Genomic DNA, 24,132 nt, shown 5'->3' on the forward strand with positions numbered 1-24,132 from the left:
ATAGAGGAAGAGGCCGAGCTAATCCTACTCCTCCCCCATTGGCCATGCCACCCATGGTTCGCGAACCTAGTCAACCTCTCAGTCGGCCCAGCGTGCCGTCTCCCCCGATACCATCTCTTCTGCACCAGGGCTCCATCCACCATCCCGAGCTATCTTGGCTCCTCCTAACCGCATGGAGGCTGAGCGGATGGTCTTGAGGGTGGCAAACCTTTCTGAAACTGTAATTCAAACTATTCAGGCTTCTCGACGCCCAGCCACTAATATAATCTACGAGTCAACGTGGCAGACTTTCAGTACATGGTACCTTTCTAGAGAGGTTTCACCCCTGGAGGCCTTGGTCTCCCAGGTTTTGGAGTTCCTACAACAGGAACTAGATAAAGGGCTAATGCCTAACACCTTACGGAGGTAGGTGTCGGCTCTCTCTTCGGTTCTCTCTCTTCACCGGGATGAGCCGCTCTTCTTGCACCCTCATGTACGCCGCTTCATTAAGGGCATGTCTAATCTCTGCCCTCCTGTCATTCACCGTTTCCCCTCATGGGATCTAACCAAAGTCCTTGACTTTCTCACTGGACCACCCTTCGAGCCTCTCAGGTCGGCCTCCCTGCACCACCTCACATTGAAAACAATCTTTCTGGTGGCCATCACGTCTGCACGACGGGTCTGAGAATTGGCGGCCCTTTCCATCCATTCCGACTTGTGTACCTTTCGCTCTGACCGCATGGTCCTTTGACTTGATCCCACCTTTGTTTCAAAGGTCAATTCGGCTTTTCATTGGTCTCTAGATCTCACTCTACCAAACTTTTGTCCTAATCCTTCTCACAGTCTCGAACACAAATGGCACAGGTTAGACGTAAGACGCTCTCTTAAGATCTATATTGCTAGGACGGCCGCCTTCAGGCGCACCGAAGCGCTCTTGGTGTCTTTCCATCCCACAAACAAGAGTCTGAAGGCTTCTCCATCTATGGTTGGGTGCTGGATCTGTTCAACCATAACTAGAGCTTACCTGGCGCATCACCTCACGCCTCCATCCAACATCACAGGCGCATTCCACACGCAGCGCGGCTACATCAGCAGCGTGGACAAGTCAGGCCTCAGTGGAAGAGATCTGCAAGGCGGCCACCTGGGCGACTCCTACTTCCTTTATCCACCATTATAAGGTGGATAGATACACGCAGTGGCGTAGCGTGGGTTGTCAGCACCCGGGGCAAGGCAAGTAATTTGCGCCCCCTAACCCGTGGCAACCCACGCTACGCCACTGGACTCGGGACATGAAGGGAGCTCTGAAGCAGCCGTCCTCCTTAGCAAAGCTCGCAGCGCCCTCTATAGGCCCGAAGCAGAATCATTTTCTTCCCTCGGTTCTAGGAAAATAGGAAAAGGAAAGCCGCCCGAGGTCTTCACTTGCTCTAATTTAAACGTATCGCGTTATTAACGTCCCTCGCCCTGCCCAGCAGTCTTCAAGAGACCCAGATCTGCAGAAGAAAACTTTGGCCCTCTTTCGTGCTCTCGACCCCGGGGAAGACCTGCTCACGTCTCTTTTGTATTAAACGTGGGAAGCGTTCCTCGGCTTCATTCAATTCAAATTCAGCCTTGAAATACATGCAAGTCAACAGCAGAGAGCTGCGAGTGCGAGCGCCCCCCCCCAGATGTTGCGCCCGGTGCGGCCGGCCCCCCCTGCACCCCCCACGCTACACCACTGGATACACGTCGGCAGATGCGGCATTCGGACGGCGCGTCCTTCAACAGGTTCTTCCCTCTTTGAGCTCCTAGTCCAGTCTCATTCTCACCCAGGGACACGCCCAGCTTTGGTACGTCCCATGCATGACTGTTGTCTCCACCAACGTTGGAGAATGGGGCGTTGGTTCTTACCTAATATGCCCCTTCTTGAGGCAGGTGGAGACAGCGGTCATCCCCACCCTTTGGTTCCTGGCCTAGTTCGCGGAGTGCGTTCTGGGAGCTACGCTGAAGTATCGGAGGATTGAAAGCAGTCGACTAACGCACAGCAGTCCACTTATATCCTTCATCACAAAAGCGGGAGGACACTCCTCTGAGGCGATGACATCACTTTGGTAGACTCAATTCTATTGGTTACTGACTGAGTTAACCCATGCATGACCGCTGTCTCCACTGCCTCGAGAAGGGGCGTATCAGGTAAGAACCAACGCCCCATTCTAAGTATATTCAGTAAAAACTTCAGTTATTTCACTATCTTGAAATATTGCATTCAGAAGGTGAGGAATTAGAGGAAGCCTAATTAACTTTAAAGTGTTTTGTGCTGCACAGTTGCATTCTTGCATGTTCTTTAAAAAACATAGTTTTTGTGGGATTGTGTTGCAGGATTTAGCAGAAATGAAGTAACTGAGAACTTCCAGATGATGCTGAATTCCAAGTCATGTTGTCCCCGACTAGTATGGTCAATGGTCAATGGCAAGGTATCATGGAAATTGTTAATAGAGAGCCATATGCTGTGTATCCCTGCTTTTGTGGAAGGGATGCTAGAGTTATAAAAAATGTGTGTGCTTGTGTTTAGTGTGGTGATGGGGAACAACTTCTTTCTGATGTCTTCTTACAGCTGTCTCCAATCTGGGTGCCTTGAAGATGAATCTCAGCTTCCAGTATTCCCTAGACAGTTTGGCCAGTACTAAAACTCCTGGAGGTTGGTCCACACACTTGTGGATTGCAAATATAAGAACAGAAATATAAAATCAGCAATTTACATCTCTTCAGCAATTTCACTGAATTTAGTTAACTATCTCCATGTTTGTCTGTTCTTCAGCTAATGAAGTCTTTTGTCAGAATTAGCAAATGTTGTTCACATCACATAAAATATAAAACATAAAATTCATCTGATTGTTCTAGATAACTATTTAGGAACAGTGGTAATAACGAATACATGTTAATATGCGTAGAATATATAATTTATCCAAGACACGGACATTTTGCTTTTAAGGACATAATTGTAGTTATGGTTGGTTGTTGTGGTTTTTCCTCCTTTTTCTTTTTAGCAGATTGTATTCAGCTTTGCTTTTCTGCAAATATGGAGTTAAGATTATAGCCTTTGCCATTTTACTGCTGTTGTTTCAATGATCTCTGTGCTTGAAAAAGTGTTTTAACCAGCTAGGCAATGTCTGTAGGTGGACTCTGGCATCCAGAACACAGAAAGGGTCATTCCCTTCCCTTTTGTTCTTGTGTCGCCTTCCTTTTCTCGGTTGGCAAGCGGTACAGCCTTTCCCTCAGGGAATCTTTTTCCGCTGATCCCGGGTTGAAATCCAGCTTCTGATAGGCAGGCAGCTCCTTTGCCTGAACCCTCCCTGCTTGGAGAAAGCTCAGCCGAGTTTATTTATAGCTAGTTCCTCCCTGACATTCTATTTCAGGTCACCCCCAGCAAAAGCCATATCATTTGGTGACTGGGTTGGGAAACAATTGTGTGACTTGAGCAGACTCTTGCATCTTACAAAAAATGGGCCCCTTGTAGGAATGGCAAGGAGCTGCTGCTTTATTTTTCAGGAACCTCTTCAAAATAAATCTATCACTCTAGGGATGTTCTGTTTTTTAGAGACTTCTCCTGAGTTCTAAGAAGATGTTGCTAAATCTGTCCTTTCAGAGTAAAATAAATCACGACTAAGATATAAGACATTTCCTCCTTTTCTATTATCTTTTGCCTCAGCCTGTTCCTGTGTCTTGCAAGTCCTGTCCCTTTCAATCTGGTGTGGATGAAACAATTTTCACCTCTGCTGCTATCTTCTTGAAAGGAGATTTTCATCTGCAAGTATTTTTGTTTTCTCTCCTGAGAGCTTTGATTTAGTCTTGGAGATTTCCTCCTCACCACACCACACCATTGCTGTGAAACAATTTAACTTTTTCAAGGATAGCCTTCTCCAAGGAGGATGGATGCCTGCATGATTGCAGCTGTTTTAGGAGAATGTTGGATGGTTTGAGTTGACAGTCTAGCATAACAAGATACACCCCTTTAGTTGGGCAACGGATTGTCATCAAGGCAAACTGAAGTGGAATAACGACAGAGCATAATTGTTCTTTGGCATGCTTCTTGTATCCTCAGTGTGGGGACTGCCAGAGATGTTGCAGACAATTTACGAAACTGAATCATGTTTCTCTTCAGATGGAGTTTCTGGACGTGAGCCATCGTTGGAACTCCTGTCACGGGCACAGATCCATGCCATACCTGTGGCAGGTAAGCCTTATGCAAATCTGTGAAATCTGTCTTTAACCTAACTAAGGTTAAAACAATCAAATAAGTAGTTAGTTTCTGATCTGAGTGGCCGAGGTGTTTAGCACATAGAAGGATGCCCATAAACAATGGCATCTGAGTTTTCAGCAAAGGGACATGGCATTTCATAAAATTAGGCCCATATGAGACAGATGGTAGATCAGATGTGCAAATATTGCTTGTTCCTTGAAATAATATATAGAACTCTTCGGTGTGTTGCTATTCTTGGTTATATGTTTTCACATTTCCTTGTTGAAAGTAATTAAAGATTGTGATAATGATTTAATTTGAATGAAGCCTGAGCCAAGAATTTAGCCACAGAATATAGGCAACAAAAAGTGTTCCAGTAATAGGAAGAATCATGGCTTTTCAACATTGAAGAACTGCAGAAAGAAAATTGGGTACTGACTTTCTTAGCAAAGTTGAGGCCCAGCATATATTTTTTAAAAATCCATTAGTAAAATTGTGTCTTCCAATGTTCCACCTCACAATTTGTTTTCAGTGTTTTGCTCATTGCTGAAACACCTCAGTAAAAAAAAAAATCTTCATTTGTGTAGGCTCTTATTATTACATATAGTTTTATTAATATTATATATTCCATGGACAAGCCTTATGGTTAAGTACAAAATGTTGAAAATGTCATTCTTAACAAACAGAATTTGAATACCCTCCATTTTTAAAATTAAATAGAAGTGAAAGTTACTTTACTGATTTGAATATCTTCTGGTTAATTTACTCCTTTGATTGAGATTTGCAGGATATATAAATTTGATCCCACATTGATTCCAGTGTTTTTCACATAAGGCTTAATCAGCAAAGATAGGAAAATAAACAAAAAAGGTTGTTCTACTTGTTGAGTTTTTTTAAATAGGCACATTTCGATTCAAAATGAAAAAGCATCTCAATCCCATTTAGAACTTTATTTTGGTTCCTTGTGTCTTTTCTTCATAAGTTGTATTCTGTCAACTATAAAAGTAGAAACGTGTTCTTTGACAAATATTAGTCAATCTGCATATATTATTTATTTTGAATTTTGTCCTACCCTTTTAATGCATTCATATCACTCACAGATTGAATTAATTTGTTTGAGGAAAAGGACTTTCTACATTTCCTCCCAGCTGTCCTGCAGCAAGCTGAAAACTATTTGAAATAAATTAGGTGTAGTGAAAAAGACACAAATCCATTTTGTATTGCAAAACTTGGGATGTCTAAACCATAGCACAGACTGGGCTTGGACTAAATTTCATTCTGTGAAGTAATTAGCCCCTTGCTTGATCTACTTACGCTTATAGTGCTTTGAGCCCCAAATCTCTTTGAGCCCCAAACTAAAGTGCTTTCTAAAGCACCATTTTTGGGGAGACCCTTCTGTAGCTGCCTGCTTTTAAACATAGGAAATGCACTTGACCATCCATATATTGTATAGATAGAGGACACTCTAAACTTTTGCCTATGAATTTGGATCTGTTTATTCTTCAAATACTTTCTGTGACAATGAATGTTCTCCAAGTATGGTAGATTTGTACATTGGTAAATGCTTGTTTGCTTATTTATTTATCGAATGCCATTAAGATCAAAAGCCCTTTTAAAACCGACTTCATTGATAAACAACGATCATCAGCAATGGAACCCAACAATAATATTTAACCAAGAGAGTTCTAATATTTAAAACATAACTGACATAATTGATTATCAGAAATCACAATGAAGAAGGCAAATAAAAAATAAATGGATCTTCAATGCTTTCTTCTTTGGGGAGATACTGTAGAAAAGAGTCTCTTCCTTAAATTCCGTATTCAACCACCTTTGGTGGAGGAAGGCAGATGTGGGCAGCACAATATTTATAGTTCAAAATTATTGGAAGTTTTACAACTTCAAACCTTTACATTGGAATTAGAAATGTAGTATTAGTGTCATGCGATCTAGATATCTAGTTGGTCTAATTGGGTGGCTCTAAATCATCTTTCAAAGCAAAGTTACATGAAATGCATAATGGTAAACCTAATCATTGTACATAGATAATTGAGATAATGTCTTCCATTGACAAGTCTACTCTACAGCATCAGCTTTTTTCAGTTGTTATAGATTTCAGAGAACCTCCACATTGGAACAGTGCAGTCCTGTCTAATCGATCAAAAGATCAATTGATTGATTGATTGATCTTATCTAAGATTAGTTGTTAACATTCAGAGGTAGAAGGGTGGTTTTTTTTGACATGAAGTTCAGTTAATTGACCTTTTAATTTTTACCAAATTGCCATTCTGTATGATTTCTGAAGTAAACATGGGAGAATTGACATCTGCTAGAAATCCTTTAGATGTAATTTGTTAGGATGGACTATTGACTGAGAACACTTATGGATTTTTCCTAGCTCAGTTACACCTATTATTGGAGTTAAAAGAAAATTTCCTTACTCTTGAACAATTTTGTAGGCATTGTAGTTATTTCATATACGGTTATATAGTAAACAACAGAGTCGTAACGGTACACTATTTAAAGTACTGAATTATGATTAGGCAGGTTCCACCATAGTGATTTTCTACATTTCCATTGTAGTGATTTTGAGCAAATCTTTTTTTTCAGCAAGCCTAATTCCCAAGAAGATTGATATAGGAAAAAATAGATACATCATATCCTACATTGAGATTTTGAATGAAGGATAGATCCAAATCTAGCAATAATATATGCATGGATATTCAAAAATGTTGTGCATATTTCTGCGTTTACACTTTGTATTATTCTGGAATGTACTGATATAAAATTAATTTTGTTGCAGCCATCATGATCTACATGATCAAGTTCAACAATGGAAAATATTGCCCAGGATGCTTATATAATAATCTTCCTTGGTGATTTCAGGATTGGTCTACACACAAGGCAAAATGCAGTGGGAATGAGGCAGTAGAATGGACTGTGCCACTTCAGAGTACAGGTGGGAGTTCACATTTCTGAATGCATTTTAAAATCAAATGCAAAACCCAAGCTTTCCTTTCAAGTAGGAAACTTAACAGAATAAGAAATAGAATGGCCAAGAACTTCCCTATATGATAATTTCTTACTTGTAAGATTTATTCTGTGTAGTGTAGCATCCAAAAATGTAACCTCCACCTGCAGTCTGAAATAATAAAATCAGAGAAAATACAATCCTTCAGTATGATGGCACTCAATGTGAACTGGACTAAAGTCTTGAAATTCATATTGATCTGATAGAATAAGGAATACAGTACAAACTGAACACTGCAAAGAGGGAATCACAGGTAATATATATTTCTAGGAGTTTGACATGACATCCCAGGAAAGAGACAAAGCTGAAGCATTTAATAGTAAACATTGTTAGTTTATTGTTTTTTCATATAGCTTTGTTCTGGTCTAAATCAGAACCAGTTCTGAGTTGGTCAAATATAATCAGTGGCACTTTTGTTTGATAATTTATTGTTTTAAAAATCAAAAGGAGAAAATTAGGTTATTGGAATGCTTCATTATTTCTCCAGCATAGCTGGTAATATCATGGTTATGGTAGATCAAGAATGTTCTCCTATTGGATCTCTCCATTGATGTATCACTTTGGTGCAGTTGCAGTATCTACACCAAAGTTATACATCAATGATATATTGATGTAGTTGGAGTATCTGGTATATGCAGTGTTTTGGAGACAGACATGGCCACTGTGATACTATGGAATTACAATAATCTAAAATAGGAAAGAGTTAAATGGGGCAAATAAACAGTCAAGAAGAAAGGTCAAGTTTTGGTTTTGGCTTAGTTTAGTTTAGCTTAGTTAGAAGACTAAACAGGATATATTGGTGGTTTCATTGAAACAGTTGGCAGGCTGTACTGGAAGAAGGTAGGCTGCATAGTTCATTGAAGACAGAATGAAAAAACAGGGCGATCTTTTCCCAACACGAATAAGAAAAGTTCACTAATTTCCTCTCCTAAAGGATAATGTGGTATAGCTCATCTACTATTGAGATATTGACCAGTCTCCTTGCCTGGGTTCCTGATTCTCACAGCTAATCTGATACTGGAGACCTCTGAGCTACAAGATTTCAAGCTGTATGCCTTAGGTCTGACATCTAAGGCATACAGTGTAACAAGATGATTGGGGCAATACCCCACAAAGCCAAGGGGATGCATTTGAAATTGTAGGGGGTCTGTGAAAGTAGATAATGCTCTCTGTAGAACACTCTACTTGGCTACAGCAAAATGTTTGGCTGGATTTATGAGGTGATTTTTTAAAGATTATATTGCGTAGCTTAAATAATAAAAAGAATGAGGAATAAAGAGACAAAAGCAGAACGTAAAAGAAAACATAAGTAAAAAATTATGATGGAAAATTTGGTGACAGTCTCCTATTCCATTCTTTTTCTCAAACCATTAATCGTTACTTAAATATTTATGCTATGCTTTTGATATGCAATATTAAGCACTGGGAATTTCTGCTTATATCTGTTTAAATAATTTCATCTGTTATTTTTAATTAGTTTCTTGACTCTTTTCCTAGAAACCATATGCCAGATGTCTAAATCCGCTTTGCTGTGTAACATGATGTATATCTGGGAGATATTCTTATTTAAATTTGGTTAAACTTGTATTATGACTATATATTGTCATGTTTTGTTTTGTCATGCAACACTATTCCCCAGCATTGGTCTCTCAGTCTTGTTACAATGAATGTTTCATTTTGTGGTGGAACAGAGGTGTCAGACTTTTTGAAGGAAGTTGATTATTTCTGAATATATCAAAATGCAGTTGTTTTAGACTCCAACCTTTTGCTTTGGGAGAGATGTTAGATAAGACGGTGGGACTACAGCTACAGAGGAGCCTAAGTAAAACTTATCCCTTCTGGATAAGTTTAAAACGGGATTTGGTTCCAAGAACTGCATTGATTGCTCTTATAGATGACCTACCTTGGGACCAGGATGGGCAGAGTGCACATTTCCTGGCCCTATTAGATTTTTCAACAATGTTTCATACCATAAACTATGGTATTATCGTGGATCATCTGCAATTATTGGAGTTAGGGAGCCACATTTTATATGAAGTTCTATTCAAGATTTGTGAGCACCTTAAAATGAACAAAGGTGATCAATAGAAGCCAACATAGGTTTGTTAAGAACAAGTCACACCAGACAAATCTTATAGCCTTATATGATAAAGTGACTAAATTAGTAGACTAAGTAATTGTTGTGATAAAGTATAATTAGAATTCAGTAAGGCATTTGAAAAATAGACCACAATGTACTTTTTGGTAACATAGAATAATGTAGGATAGACAGTAACACTACCACATGAATCTGCAGTTGTCTAACTAAACACAATTAATATGTAGTCCTCAATAGAACTACATCTGAATGGAGGAAAGCATGAAGTGAGGCACTTCAAGGTTCTGTCCTGGGCCCAATGCTTTTCAGCATCTTCACAAATGACCTAAGATAGATGAGATGATTGAAGAGGTGCTCATCAAGTTTGCGGATGAGGCAAAAGCTGGGGGGGGGAGTTGCTGTCATAAGATAGTCGTTACATCTTCAGAAAGATATAGACAGATTCGAGCATTGGGCCTTACTGTCAACATACAAATCCAAGGTGAGAAAAGTAAAGGCCTGCATTTAGGTAGAAAAACCAGATGCACAGGTACATGATAGGCAATGCCTAGTTCAACAGTATTGCCTGTAAGAGGGATCTAGGTTCTGATGGATCACATCTTAGGTTTGAATGAACAAATACATTGCAGCTACAAAAAAAGCTAATATAGTCCTGTATCATAGAAGGATAATATCAAGATCATGGGAAATGGCAGCATCATTCTACACCACACTGGTGAAACCACATTTGGAATACTATGTCCAGTTCTGGTCACCACAATGCAAAAAGGCAGAGGCAGAGAAGAGCAACAAAGATGATAAAGGATCTGGAGACTAAATGCCATGAAGAATGACTAAAACCTAAGTCATTCTAGACTAGAAACTTAAGTATGTTTAGCTGAGAAGACTGAGGGAAGACATGATAACAATCTTCAAATACCTGAATGGCTACCAGAGGGAAGAGGGGCATCAGTTTATTTTGAGTGAATGAAAGGTAAGGAAAGAGTGTCCTTTTGCTGGAGTCCTGTCAAAAGTCTCTGAGCAAAGTCCTATCCTAGGTAAGAGGGATCAGTACTATTGCTAAAAGAAAGCAGAAGTCCTCCCAGACCTTTTTGGTCTGAAAACCAACAGGAAATTATGGAAGAAGGGGCTGATACTATTGCTTAGGGCAGTGATAGCTAACCTTTTTATTGGTGGGTGCCAAATACGTGTGCATGTGTGCTGGCACCCATAAGGCGAAGTGCACCCCCACATTCACATGTGTGCATACCTACCCTCCCCACACCACACTGCTTGCCTCCAAACTGAGCTTGGTATTTCCTCTGAGGGCCAGGGGAGGCCGTTTTCGCCCCCCCCCCCCCCGGGCCCTCTGGAAGGCCACAAATCAACTGGCTGCCACATGCATGTGCAACGGAGATGACAGCTGACATGTCGGCAGATATGGCACTCATGCATCACGGGCTTAGGAGAAGCTGTCATACACTGCAAGGCCCACAAAAGAATGACGTCTGGATCACAAAAGGCAACCAATACAAGGGTTGCTACCCAATCCGCAGCCAACCACACTATTCTCCCAAGCTTAAAGGTTGGTGTGAGGACCTCTTATCAAAACATTCTTGAAGAGGCAAAAGCAGAGACTTGAGAGGAGAAATTTGAGGCCAGTTTTGAGGTTGGGTTTTGGCGAGTCCTGGACCATAGACCAATAGCCCCTCACTGCCTGCTGTGGCTCATGTACCAGCAGCTGCAGTCAAAGGACCACTGTAGAACACAGGCCATGGTAGATGCCATCAAATGAGTTTGTATGCCCTATGAGACCACTTGTATATCTGAGGCCTGCCAAATGCGCCAAGCCAACAATACCTCCTCTAGGAAAGCTATACCTAAGGGAGGAAAACCTTCAAACCCCTTACCACTGTTCATCATCGGGTGTGGGTGTGGGTGTGTGTAGATCCTATTGGGCAAGCTCTGTCAAGGGACCTGCCTGTCATGGTCCCAAACCCTTCCCATAGCCATTTTCCACCCGAGAACCAGATCCCCCGTGACCTAGGTGTCTACCTGTTTGAACTCCTTTTTGGCTGCCATCCCCCAACACCCTAAAAGATTTAGATCCACGCTGATCCTGGAAGGGGGGGGGATATGGTTCTATCCTCATATCTTGCAGCTCTGCACCAGCAACTCTGCAACTTGTGGAAGCATAGCACTTTAACCCAGACGCTGCTGCTGGAAGAAGCCCTTTGAGCCTGGAGACTGGATCTGGATAAGATCATTCACCCAGAAATCAACAGTACAGCCCAAGTGGAACGGACCCTTCCAGATTATTCTAACCACCGATATAGCCGTGAGTATTGTGGAGAGAGAGTTCTGGAATCATTGGACTCACTTCAAACCGGCCATCCTTTACCTCAGTACCGAGTCAGAGCTGACATGAAGAGTTCCACCCTTGCGACTAAGGAAGGATCTCAAAACAGACGAGCGGGAGTTAAGAGAGATTTTTTCTTGACATAACAAGGGACTATGGAAGGGACTGCGAGGGCCAGGTGGAAGAACCTGGTTTAATTGTATCTCATATTTATTTTATAGTTCATGCTGGGGGATTTCTGGAAATTCCCTGACAAGGAATATCGGAATATTTGCTATGAGTATTTCTAAATACAACAGACGTCTGCTTAGCAGAAGGCAAGTCTGTAAAGGACATTCTGACAACCTGGCCTCATGTGGGTAGCCTCAAAACCACAAACCATATGGAACCACACCAAGCTTAGGGGCTTCCAGCTCACTACCACATATTCCAATATTTGACCTGGAACCCCACACTGTTGGGTTCCAGGTCAGGTACGGTCTGAAATAAAAGACGTTCTTTTCCCAGCAGCTTGTTTCTTGCTCTCTCATTCCGTTCGTCGCGCCAATCTCATCATCCCGGCTGGAAAAGAATGAACCAAAACTTTTTCTTCCAACACACTCCACTGCCCCTATATATTGTCTGTCCCCTAACTGACCTTTGCCTTCTTTCTGCTGCTTCTGAGATATTCCTGACTGAGGTAACTGCTAGTTCTTTGCAAGATCTTGGAAATCTCTAACCCCAATTAGGACTGATAAACATGGATTATCCTCTGTGTGGGGTTGTCTTTAAAAAATTACCCCAAATCTGCATTCGATTCGAAATGCTAGCTGATGACTAGAGTGAGATTCTTTAGCAGCATAGTACCTGTGCTGTTTTATGATATTGGTGATTGATAGGCTTTTAAGTCCAATTCAAATGACTGAGATCAATCTTTAAAACTATATGACTTGGTGTCAATTCATCTTTATGATCATCCAGTTTGATTAAACTCTGTTTAACCGGTGGGAAAGGATGCTTAAAGTTCCATCCCAAAGAAGTGGCTGGCATTCTAAGTAGTGGCCCTGACTTATCCCCTAGGATTAAATATAGCCTCCACCCTTATGGCTTCTTGTAAGGTCATAAAAATAAATTTATCTTCTGATAATCACTTAAATGGCAGCGGAGATTTGGGGCTTTCTTTTTTTGGGGGGGGGGTGAGTTTTTAGTTATTTTCAAAAATCATGCTTTGCATCACTTATGTCCTATATCATAAATTAAATTCAAGCCCACTTTATTTAAATAAACAAATATTAGTCACTAACTTAAGCTAAAATCTACTGATTTCAGTGGACCTGTTCTTAGAAAACTGGATATTTGCTCTTGGTATTCTCGGCAAAGAGCAGCTGTTTGCTCTTACATTCCAGGCTTTAAATCTTTCTGTCATTCTTTGTATATGCTGATCCTCTCCTCAATCCAGATTCTGACCTCAGAAAATTCAACTTCATGGACGGAATAAGTAGTTGCATTATGTAACTCTTTCAGCTTGATTTCCATAATTCATTCTATATCCTCTGGCAGAATTTCAAAGTACATATCATTTCCCAGCAAGTATTGAAAAAGGGAAATGATTGAAGGTTGAGATTAGGTGAGTTGAAGCAATGTTTATAGAATCAGTACAGAAAAAAAACACCTCAGGAGTCATGCATACATGTGCACACATTCACACATGCCTTGTTGCTAAAACACTGGTATCATTCTACTCTCTTCAGGTTTTGGAGCTTTCACTGGACATGGCCTTTTTCTTCAGCCATGGTAGGGAAAAAACTGATTTTAAAATAAAATGAAAAATATTCTCATTTGAAGGCTTTTAGGCCTGTTTCTGAATGACACTCAAGTTTTAAATTACTATTCTGGAACCAACTCCCAATTCAATCATGGAAACACAGAATATATTTAGCCAGCCTTTAGCTTGGTTAGAAATTTAAACAACAGTAATTGAATAATTAATCATTGCAAAGTTAATAGCTGGATTGGAAATTGTTTTTGTCTTGTTGCTGAAAAACCAGGGCTATTTCCATAAGTTTACATCTTATTGATACATAGAAAGATGGTTTAGTAATAATGCTTTCCCCATTCTTAGTTGACTGATAGTTTTACATACCCATTCTACTTACAGCCTATAAGCAAATTAAATACTTTAGCATGAGGGTGGGAGAAGGGACTCTATAAAGAAGCATGCCAGTGTCTAAGAATATTGGGTGGATATTTTTAGAGCAAAGGTCTAAGCTGCTTACTACTGCCAAACAAATGTTAATCCTTGTCAATATTGCACTAGTATTTTGGGCTCACCTTTTATCTGCAATTCTAGCTTTTTGCCAAGGAGAATCTGGATATAGGGCAAAAGTAGGAATCAAACAGTATAATTATGCACTTTGAACTTTTTAAATTGATTTATTTATTTATTGTGTGTTCAGTATTAGATTTCTAGGAACTATGTTTTTGTCTCTTTTTCTCCTGATAGGGTGGAAACGAGGAGAAAATTTAGGGTGCTTGTTATGAAATCTTGAAAATGGAATGAGTAACGTTAAGTCAGGTGGGGGGGGGATCACTAATATTTAAAATAACCTGCTTAGATTTGTTTGGGCACCTTCCAAACATGTCGGCTACATCTTCAATAATCTCATTTTATGTATGTTTGAAGGCAACAACTTTGATGGATACCTCAGAATTATTGCCAGATCCCAATTTTTAACCTTCATGAAAAATAGAAGAAAAAAAATCTACAATAGTTTTTTCAGGGGAGGGACTATACTGCAGCTCTAGGAACATGCTTTGCCTATATATAGGTTTCCAGGTTATGTCGGGAGATACAGACCCTTCTCTGAAGCCTGGAGAACTGCTGACTACAGAAAACACAGGGGGGGAAATCTAGGGTAACCAGTACCAATTTATGTAAGTACCAAAGTAGAGGTACAATGAGAAGTGTGATCATTACCTGATAAAAGTCATTCTCTGTAATTACCTGATAAAAGTCAACTATCTCTTGTCTTCTAGTGGCAAGTCTGGATAGTGGAATCAAAAACATGCACAAGATAATGGACAAGCAAAGTATACATTTAAATTTGAAACTATATAATTCAATCATATGACTTCCATTTTGCTACCTGTTTTAAAGTTTACTGTTTTTGTCGTTATTCATATTCACTGTTCACATTGCCCTCCAGTCCCTTTTACAGAATTTCTGTAAGAGAGTTTGGTTTGCCTTAGTTATGGTTAAAATATATTTCTCTGTATTTGGACCTGCACATGCACATACTATACTTGTTCCTATTTTGGGGTCAAACATAACAGAATTATCTTAACATAAAATCATACCCCACCCCACCCCACCCACTCCAGTTAAATGCACATAGGGTGCTAGGGTTTGATTTAAATGGATAAAAAGATCTGTGCTGCTCGTTATCAAAATCCAAGTGGAAGTGAGAATCCACGCCACCTGGAACTGCCCGAAAATGCGAGGCACACAGGCAGCTTTGGTGTGGCAATCTCTGCAGCCTGGAACAGCTGAATCAGGCTGCTGAAGCTGACCAGGCCATTGGCTGTTTGCTGTAAGGATGCTAGCCTGATTAATACCAAGCAGAGGCAGAAACTTTTTTTCCTGTTTTCCTCCCCCAAAATTAGGGTGCGGCTTATACTCCGGTGTGTCTTATACTCCGAAAAATATGGTAGATGGCCAAAAGTTGGTAGAGGTGAAAGAACAATGGATCTCTGTAGTAGTACAAGAAACTAACTGACATTTTAAAATTAAAAATCAAAATATATTCAAATTCTAGACCAGGGGTGAGGAACCATGACCCTTTTATGACTTGTGGACTTCAACTTCTGAATTCCTGAGCCAGGAGGGTCATGGTTCCCCACCCCTGATCTAGACCATGTGAAACCTTGTAGCTGAACTTCTGACAGGCTATCAAAGCAAAGTTTGTATAAAACCCTCTGCAAAAATCTAATTTTCATGGACACAGAAGAGGGACTTGGCTGCTCGAAGAGGCTGGCACAGCGCTGGTGCCACTCGGGATCACAAAAGCCCTCTTGGAGGGACACCTGCTGTGGGGGCCCAGACCCTTCGCGGGGCTCTAGCATGGCACATGCTCTCCCCACTAGACCCCCGTGAAGGGCATAACCAAAAGTGGCACGGTGGATCACTTCTCAACCTGTAGCCTGGGCTGGGCTCCATAGCATTGTTGCTCCCTGCACACTGTCTCTTAGCCTCGCTTTGCAAAATCAGATCCATCGTCCCGTACAAGGACATTTAACAATGCTTTGGTTAACGTCACCTCCCACAGCCGTTTCCTCCTCCCCTTAAAATAAAAAAGAGAAACTCTCTGCAAAGATAGCAGAACGTTATTCCACCTAGAAAAGGCAGCTTGTAGAAGATTGTGGGATCAAAACAACGCTCCGAGAAGAGGAGGAGGGCACATGCTGCATGGTTCTGTGATGTGCATCAGGGAACGGGGAGGAAAGCATTTTCGGCCACATACCCCATTTTGGGAATCGGGGAGGGGATCGTGGCACTGCCGTTCCAAAAACACTTTCCTTCCTGATTCCAAAAATGGGGCGTGCGGCTGGTGCTGCCACCCGAAAATGCTTTCCTTCCTGTTCCCCAATGCACATCGCAGAGCCGTGCAGCATGTGCCCTCCTCCACAGATTCACCTTTTCTTTCCTCCTGTCCAGATCCGCTGCGATTCCAAAAACAGGGCGTGTGGAGGCCAAAAAAGTACATTGCGTTTCAGGCAGTGGATCTGACCAGGAAGAAAGAGAAGGTGAATCTGCGGAGGGTTTCCGCGATCTCAAGCGGCACCAGCGCTGGGCCAGCCTCTTTGAGCAGCCAAGTCCCTCTTCTGCCTCTATGAAAATCATCCCCCCCTCACCCTACGCACTCCAGTTAAATGCGTGTAGGGTGATAGGGTTTATTTTAAATGGATAAAAAGATCTGTGCTGCTCGTTATCAAAATCTGTGAGGATCCCCGCAGTCTGGAGCTGCCCGAAAATGCAATACGCAGAGTGGATGGGTGGGGCTACATTTGGAGTATAAGGCACACCCAGATTTTCACCCTCTTTTTTTGGTGGTGGTGGGGAATGTGCGTCTTATACTCCAAAAATAAGGTATATGCTTTTATCTACCAAGAGTGTCTTCATTTTCATTTTCAGCCTTTTTATGCTATCTATACATTCTTGTAACCAATTAAAGTTTGCATTATGGCCATCAAAAACTAAGTCTTTGTGACAGCAGAGGGTATATCTGGAGCTAATGTAGTCAGTGATTGAAAGTAGTACGAAATTTACATCTAGATTTTCAAACATAGGTTCATTATCTTAGATGTACAGGAATCCAACTTTACTCCTTTTCCTTGAGGCCTTTGACTTTATTGCAGTTGTAATCAAATTTAACTATATTGTATAGTTGCATACATCTTATTCATCCCTTGTTTATAAAGAAGCTACTCAAAATAGTTTTGTCATCATGTGTAAGGCTTTTATAAACATTTCTAATTTAATTTTAATTTAATTCTTTTAAGCCCTCGAGCTTTATTGACTAGAAGTTTTTTCCTCCAGATCTTTGCTTTGCTTTCAATATTTTCATTTTCCCATTCTTTTGTGAGTCATTTGGAGAATGTGGGTTGACTATTGAAGAGGATAGATACATTTTGAAAAGTAAATAAATCATACTAGAGTAGCCTACTTATCAAGGTCTTTCAATATTATCTACTGAAGCTGACAGCACATTACAAGGGGTTCAAATAAAAAGAGATCGTTCTTATTATTACCTCCCGGTATCTTGCCAATTTTTAAACTTGGGGTGCTACTTAACAATCAGAAAATGGTTTTCCTGTAAACAGTGATTGCAGTTGGCAGAGCAGTGACATAATTTTTGTGAGCTCGGTTTCCCACTCACTATCTTGATGTATTCATCTTTTTCAAAGCTAAAAAACTCAACTATGATTTGTTTTATATTCCAAATGGTGGGGAATATGCTATTTTTTCTGTGAGATAGCAGTATAATTGGTGGGGACTATTTCTGTTGTTGCAAAAAGAAACAGCAACAGATGATACCTATTTATGCTTTAACTAGACACAGAAAGAACACTTCAGCAGTGGGTCCAATTATCTTCCAGTGGGATATGCTGGAGATCTTCAAGCAAAGGGAAATTAACTGTCAAATGGAAATGTTTCCATTTTGGATATCTATCCTCCCCCCCACCCCCACCCCCCAAAACAGCTCTATGTGTATATGTTCCAGCGTAACTCTGGAACGTCTCGAGCAATTTCAACCAAACTTGATACACAAATGACTTACTCTCTGGAGACAAATACTGTGGGGGGTAAGACACCCCTAGCACCCCTCAGGGTGTGTGTTCTGTTAAGATGCAGCCTGTTGTGTCTTTAAATGGCTTTACTGTACTGCTATAAAATGGCTTCTACTGTACAGTGTGGTGGAGTTGCATGGTAACAGCTTCACAGAACTCCACTAGGGGGCTCCCTCTGGTAAGGGGGAAAATCCAACGTTAGAAATTACATTTAATCCTAACATTTTCCCCCTATAAATAAATACCCGGGCAACAGCTAGTTCTTTATAAAGGACGATTTGGATTATATGGCCTACAACACCATCAATATCATCCTGAAACTTTCTGCCTGCAAAGTGGACATATTTGTTTTCTTAACAAAATTCTGTAAAGCACCATGTGTATTGTTAATGCTGTGTAGATTAATGACAGGGCTGAATACCTTTAAAAAATATTTGGCATAGATGTGTTAACTAGATTTAAGGGGTGGAAATGGAAAATAAATCTGCATTTCACTTTTCCCATTTCCTCTTTTTCTTTGATGCAATTGTAGTGCATTTTAGCAATTTTAAATTTTAGTGTAATAAGGGATAAAACCCATATCCCCATCCTTATCCCGTTGTTGTTGTTTCATTTTACCTGTTTTCATTTTGGCAGGCTAATGCTAATATGTTTAAGAGTAACATAGACAAAGTCACGTCCAGAAATTCAATATATTGAAGATGATGTGTATGCCTGCTTCTGTTCCCAGTCCTGATTCCTTATACAAGGAACTTGCACTGTACTGTGCTAACTAAATCTAATGTAGGTAATCTGTGGGCAAACAATACTACAATGGACATAATTTCTAGAGAAGTTAGGAATTGTAATGTAAATGACTTTTAGAGGGGCACAGGTTGCCTACCACTTAATTAAATGGAACTGTCATTTTTAAGAGAACATGAGTGCAAGTATATGTTTAACAAAACTCTCATTAGCAATTTTGACTAAAGCAAAGAGAACAGACAGGAAAAGAAATACATAACCTTTTCCCATTTTTTCTGTGTAAGAACTCTTTCGAGTTGGGCTTGTGTCAGTAAAAATTCATTTAAATTTGCACACTGTATTGCATTCCTCCTAAAATATATTATTTGTAGTTGGTGTAGTTGTATATTTTTCTAGTTAACAGGGAAAGAATATAAAGTTTTGCACTAAAAAGAGCTGGGGTTGCATTGGAAAGGAAGGATCCGTAGCTCAATAACCTCCCATATACTTTGCAAGTAAGGGAAACTCTAGTTTCGCAAATAAATTTCCTGTAGACACAGGAGACTGAATTCTCAGCAACCTCAGTCCAAACAATTCAGATTGCTGATGATAGGAAAGAAGTTTGTCAGAAATCCTGGAAAGATCTGCCAGATCAGAGTAGAGGAAATTTAAACAAATGATATGACTTGAAGCAGAGACTTGAGAGGAGAAATTTGAGGCCAGTTTTGAGGTTGGGGTTTGGCGAGTCCTGGACCTTAGACCAATAGCCCCTCACTGCCTGCTGTGGCTTTTGGTGCTAGTCACACCCTCCTAATCTCAGGTTTACATCATTGTAATGTGTTCTGCATGCAGCTACTTATAGCTTAGTTTAGAAGATAAAGCTGATGCAAAATGTGGCAGATAGGTTGTTGAGTACGGCATCTTGTTAAGAATATGTTCCATTTCTGCTGAAGCAATTGTTGGCTGGCTATTGAGCCAGATTCAACATGTAAGGCCCTAAACCACTTGGGTGGGATGCCTGACAGATTACTTTCCCCATTACTCTACATATCTCTTCAATCACTAAGATTATTAGGAGTGCTCCTGATGTGTGTACTGTATCCAAGTTGGTAGAGTGCCATCTTGTGGTTACTCTTTGGCAGGCTTTTTCTATGGTGCTACTTACATTCTGGAGTGTTCCCCCCCCCCCCCTGAAATGTATAAGATGCCTCATACTGCATGGTTTCATGCATTATGAAGACATGCTTTTCAGCCAGCCCTTTTTCTGTGAATACTGGTTGAAAGGTACTATTTTGTTTTATTTTCCTTCCCTTCTCCACGGTCTTTCCTCTTTTGCTAATTCTGCCCTGTAAATGCCCCTCTAGCCCAGCAAGGACCAAAAAGAAGTTTCGAAAATGGCTGCCTGTATATGTGGAGGCAGGAGAATAAACAGTCATAGTAGAAATTAACTATTTCTTTTCCCACTGCCACCACTTTCCCCTTATATGTGACTCCGGCCTTTTTATTTTAAAAGGTGTAATTTGATCTAGTAGTTAAGGCACTATGTTAAAGGTCTAGTTTAGTTTCTCTTTGGACTGCTTTCTCTCTCTCTCACAGCTGCAGGAAAAAGGTACTGCTAAGCCACTTGTGTAAATGCTGCCAAGAAAACTGCAGACACTTGTTTACCTGCAGTCCCTCCTTGTCCGCAGGAGTCGGGACTGATTGAGTGGACCATAGCTGACCTTTGTTTACGCTAACTTGCCAGTTAAGCATTTGGGGACATTAATACAGGTATTCCTTGTGATAGGGCCATAGTGGAATCTATCCATCATGGTCACATGTTGTGATGGCTGTTAAATGAAGTGTTTTACCTAGCGATCCCTCTGCTCCTGTGCTTCCTAATGCAGTCATTAAATAGAGGTCATTAAGTGGCGCATGGGATGGGATAGCTCGGGTAGGTGGGTCTCAGCCTGTGATAAGCCCCCAAGTCACCCTGGGCTCTTTTTCCTGCTCTTTAGGTCCTCCAAAGGCCTTTTCCCACAGCCTTAGGCCTGATTCTCACAACACCAGGCCAAACACCTCCTCCTCATTTACCCTTTGAAGAGCTTCAAAGCCTTCCAGACTCCTGAAATGGATTGCTTCATCGCGTGGTTATATGGCACAATTCCGGAAGGGGTGGTCATATTATTCACAGCTACAAGAATGCAATTTGGCTGCTGGAAACATGGCGGTTGCTTCTGGAATCATGCCATGTAGCTAAGGGATAAAGGTTCCTGTTCTACTTTGCTAAGAGAGTCTGCATCTGCACCATCTTTTGGAAACCCTTGAAAGGCTATAGATTGCCAGTTTGCCACCGCCAACATGCATGGGGATGGAAGGGTGGAGTGGCAACCGCAAGGAAAACGGTTTCATTTTGTAACCTTAACAATGTTATGCACCACTGCAGAAAGCCTCTGAAAGCTGTGCATGATTTGCACTGCGCAAATCATGTCAAGGCAGCAAAACAGAGCAGTTTTTCCGAGGGCTCCATGGTGGTGATGACAGGAAGTGGCTGCCATTTTGCCCTGCTCACTTGTGGATGAGAATAAAATGGCAGCTGCACAAACAGACCTCTCTGTCCTACTACCTTAACAAGGTTGCACAGCACTGCAGAAAGCTGCAAGAAAGCTTTTGCAGTACTGTGTAAATTACATTGAGGCAGCAAAACAGAGCAGTTTCTCCCTGGGCTGTGTGGGAGCAACCTGGGAGTTGCTGCCATTTTTCCCCACAAGCTTCTTGTGGGGTATAAAATGGAAGCTGCTAGACAAACTGCTCCATTTTGCTGCCTTAACAAGTCTGCACAGTGCTGCAGAAAGCTTCTGAAAGATACAGAAAGCTTCTGCAGCACGCTGCAAACCACATTAAGGCAGCAAAATGGAATGGTGTGTCCATGGGCTATGCAACATCAAATGGCCGAATGATGAAAATGCCCTGTTTCAGCCCTATAGAAGTCTTTCAAGAACTCTTGAAAAGTTAAGTGAGGAGTGGGAATCAGTTCTAAAGCCAGCGGGAAGCTGCTGGGGGAGGGAAATGCTTGCAGGAACCGTGTGTGTGTGTGTGTGTGTGTGTGTGTGTGTGTGTGTGTGTGTGTGGTATGGGGAAGGGAGTCTCTGTGGTGTCTCTGCGGTTAGTCAAGGACGAATGAATATGAGATTGCTTCAGCAGTCATAACTTAGGGGTCAATTAAAAGTAGCTTTCGTGGGAGGGCACTGTAACTTTGAAAAGCCATTAAGTGGCTGATTGTAAATTGAGGACCACCTGTATTACAGAAATAAAGCATGAGTCCAAGTGCTCTGAACTGCATATTAAGTAAAGGTTGGGGTGAGAGGGAAAGGTCTAATTTGTTTACTATTGCAGATTAATTACTTTTGATAAAAGCCGTGCTTTTCCCCGTGCTGTCAATTAAGAGCACAGGAAGCTGCTTATGGAGGTCAACACACATCTCTTTCCAAAAAGATCAATAAGCAAACACTTTCAATTTATGTGAAAGGGAAAGCTAGGAAAAGATGCTTTTTCATTACCGTCCCTGTGCTTTTATAGACCCATTATCTGGGGCAAACAACATATTAGTCTGAATCCTGGTAATATTCTGTTCAGTGCATAATGTCCCACAAAAAGGCATGATGTTCGCTGAGCAAAGGATGAGGGAAAAGCAGTGAAATTGTGAACTTTTTGTTTTTTTTACCCTGCTTATTCTGATATCTCATGTTTTATGATTGGCCTGTACCCTTGGCAGCCACTTTTTCAGTATAGGTACATTTCAGATATCCACTAGCAGGAAAGATTGAGGGCTATCTAGATGTAGAATAGAATAGATGTAGAAATATTGGAATAGCAAGAACTCTAATTTCTATACTCATTTATCTTTGCCGTTAGTATCATTCCACATATATCAATGGTAAACTAAAGGAGATAAAGCCCATCATCTAAGGTTCTCATCGAGTTAAACATTGGTTTAAAATATGTGTGTAATTTTTAATATCTAAAATAATAATCTCTGAGCCTCACAGGGAATAAATATGATATTTGGTTGGATGAAGCCAAAATTTTCAACTTGTTTGAAACTTGGAGATAGTATAAGGGGCTGTAGTTATTGTAAAATATTTCTTTAATTGGTCTAATTTAGGGAAGTTGTTTGTCTTTTAAAGGACTATATGGCTGCCTTAAAACTCTTCAAAAATTGACAGTCTTTTCATCCATTAAAATCCCTAAACTCTGCATGCAGATGTAAAGTCTGCATTTTAAATGTAACCTTATTAAAGGTGCTTTGATATAGAAGAGGTCGTCCTCAAAGTTAACTGTAGGCTGAAGGATGTGTATCTGTAGTTCAATTTCCACTAACATTTTTATTAAAGGAGGCAAAAAACATACAGGATAATTCAAATATTCTAAGCAGTGACTTACAATCTTATAACTGGTAGCCAGTATAGCTCACATAGCACCATTGATACATGACCATATTGAGAAATGCCCAATACTGCTCACACTGCTGCATTTTGTACTAGCTGCAGTTTCTAGATGATCTTAAGCCCAATGTATTGCAATAATCCATTCATGAGTTGATTAATGCATGAGTAGCTGTAGGGCATCCTACTCTAGGAAATGGTGCAATAGGTATACAAGAGTCCTCCTGACCCCCACGTTAGGCACCAGTCTGGAATGGGAAATGCTACTCTATTCAAGATCAACAATGAAAATGTCCCCAATCACAGGGGCCAAATAGTCAGACCCACTCAGTTTTGTCAGGATTTGAAGTTGTTTGCTCCTTCTGGACAGCTTCCAGACAGTAGGTCAGTATATTGATAGATTCACTTGTACAGCCCAAGGATAAGATATAACGTTGGGTGTCGTCAGCATACTAATGATTCTGAATCCTCGCAGTTTCATATTGGGCCAGGGCTCAATCTCTCTCCAGATCAAGAAACTGACCAATAAGGTAGAAAGTGAACCATTATAGCACATGGATCACACCAGGGAGGTAGCTTGGCTAGTGTTTAAGACACTAACCTAGAAACCAGAAGATTATGGATTCTAATCACAGTTTAGACATAAAACTCACTGGATGATCTTGACCATTCTCTCTCAGCCCAATTCACCTCACAGGTTGGTTTAGTGGGGCAAACAGGAGGAAGAAAGAGTATTAGATATGCTCACCACCTTGAATTATTTACAAAAATAATAAAGGCAGAATTTTAAGGTACAGATTACAGAATTACTGTGCCTCTTTTCCAACTGCTGCAGCTGGAGATTTATTTAATATCTCAGGAGAAGACAACATCTAGCTAACTGTGGCTAATCTTAAAAGATAAATAAGCTACTATAATTTGGATCTGGTTAGTACCTAGATGTGAAACTGGCACAAATGTTTTAAGTTTTAAGATAGAGTGGGAAATAAGTAAAAG

The 24,132-nt window shown here is 40.7% G+C and overlaps 1 protein-coding gene across 1 annotated transcript in view; it reads left to right on the forward strand.

Moving 5' to 3' along the window:
• Positions 1-4,023: 4,023 nt before the first annotated feature.
• Positions 4,024-24,132, forward strand: part of HDAC5 (histone deacetylase 5) — a 118,048-nt gene continuing 97,939 nt past the window's right edge. The window contains exon 1 of the mRNA XM_081970986.1: positions 4,024-4,189. Coding sequence (XP_081827112.1) covers positions 4,039-4,189 — 151 coding nt within the window. The 5' untranslated portion in view covers positions 4,024-4,038. The remainder of the gene's footprint in view (positions 4,190-24,132) is intronic.

Source organism: Natrix helvetica (assembly GCF_964273705.1).
Source record: "Natrix helvetica genome assembly, chromosome: Z".
In the NCBI taxonomy this organism is placed as follows: domain Eukaryota; kingdom Metazoa; phylum Chordata; class Lepidosauria; order Squamata; family Natricidae; genus Natrix; species Natrix helvetica.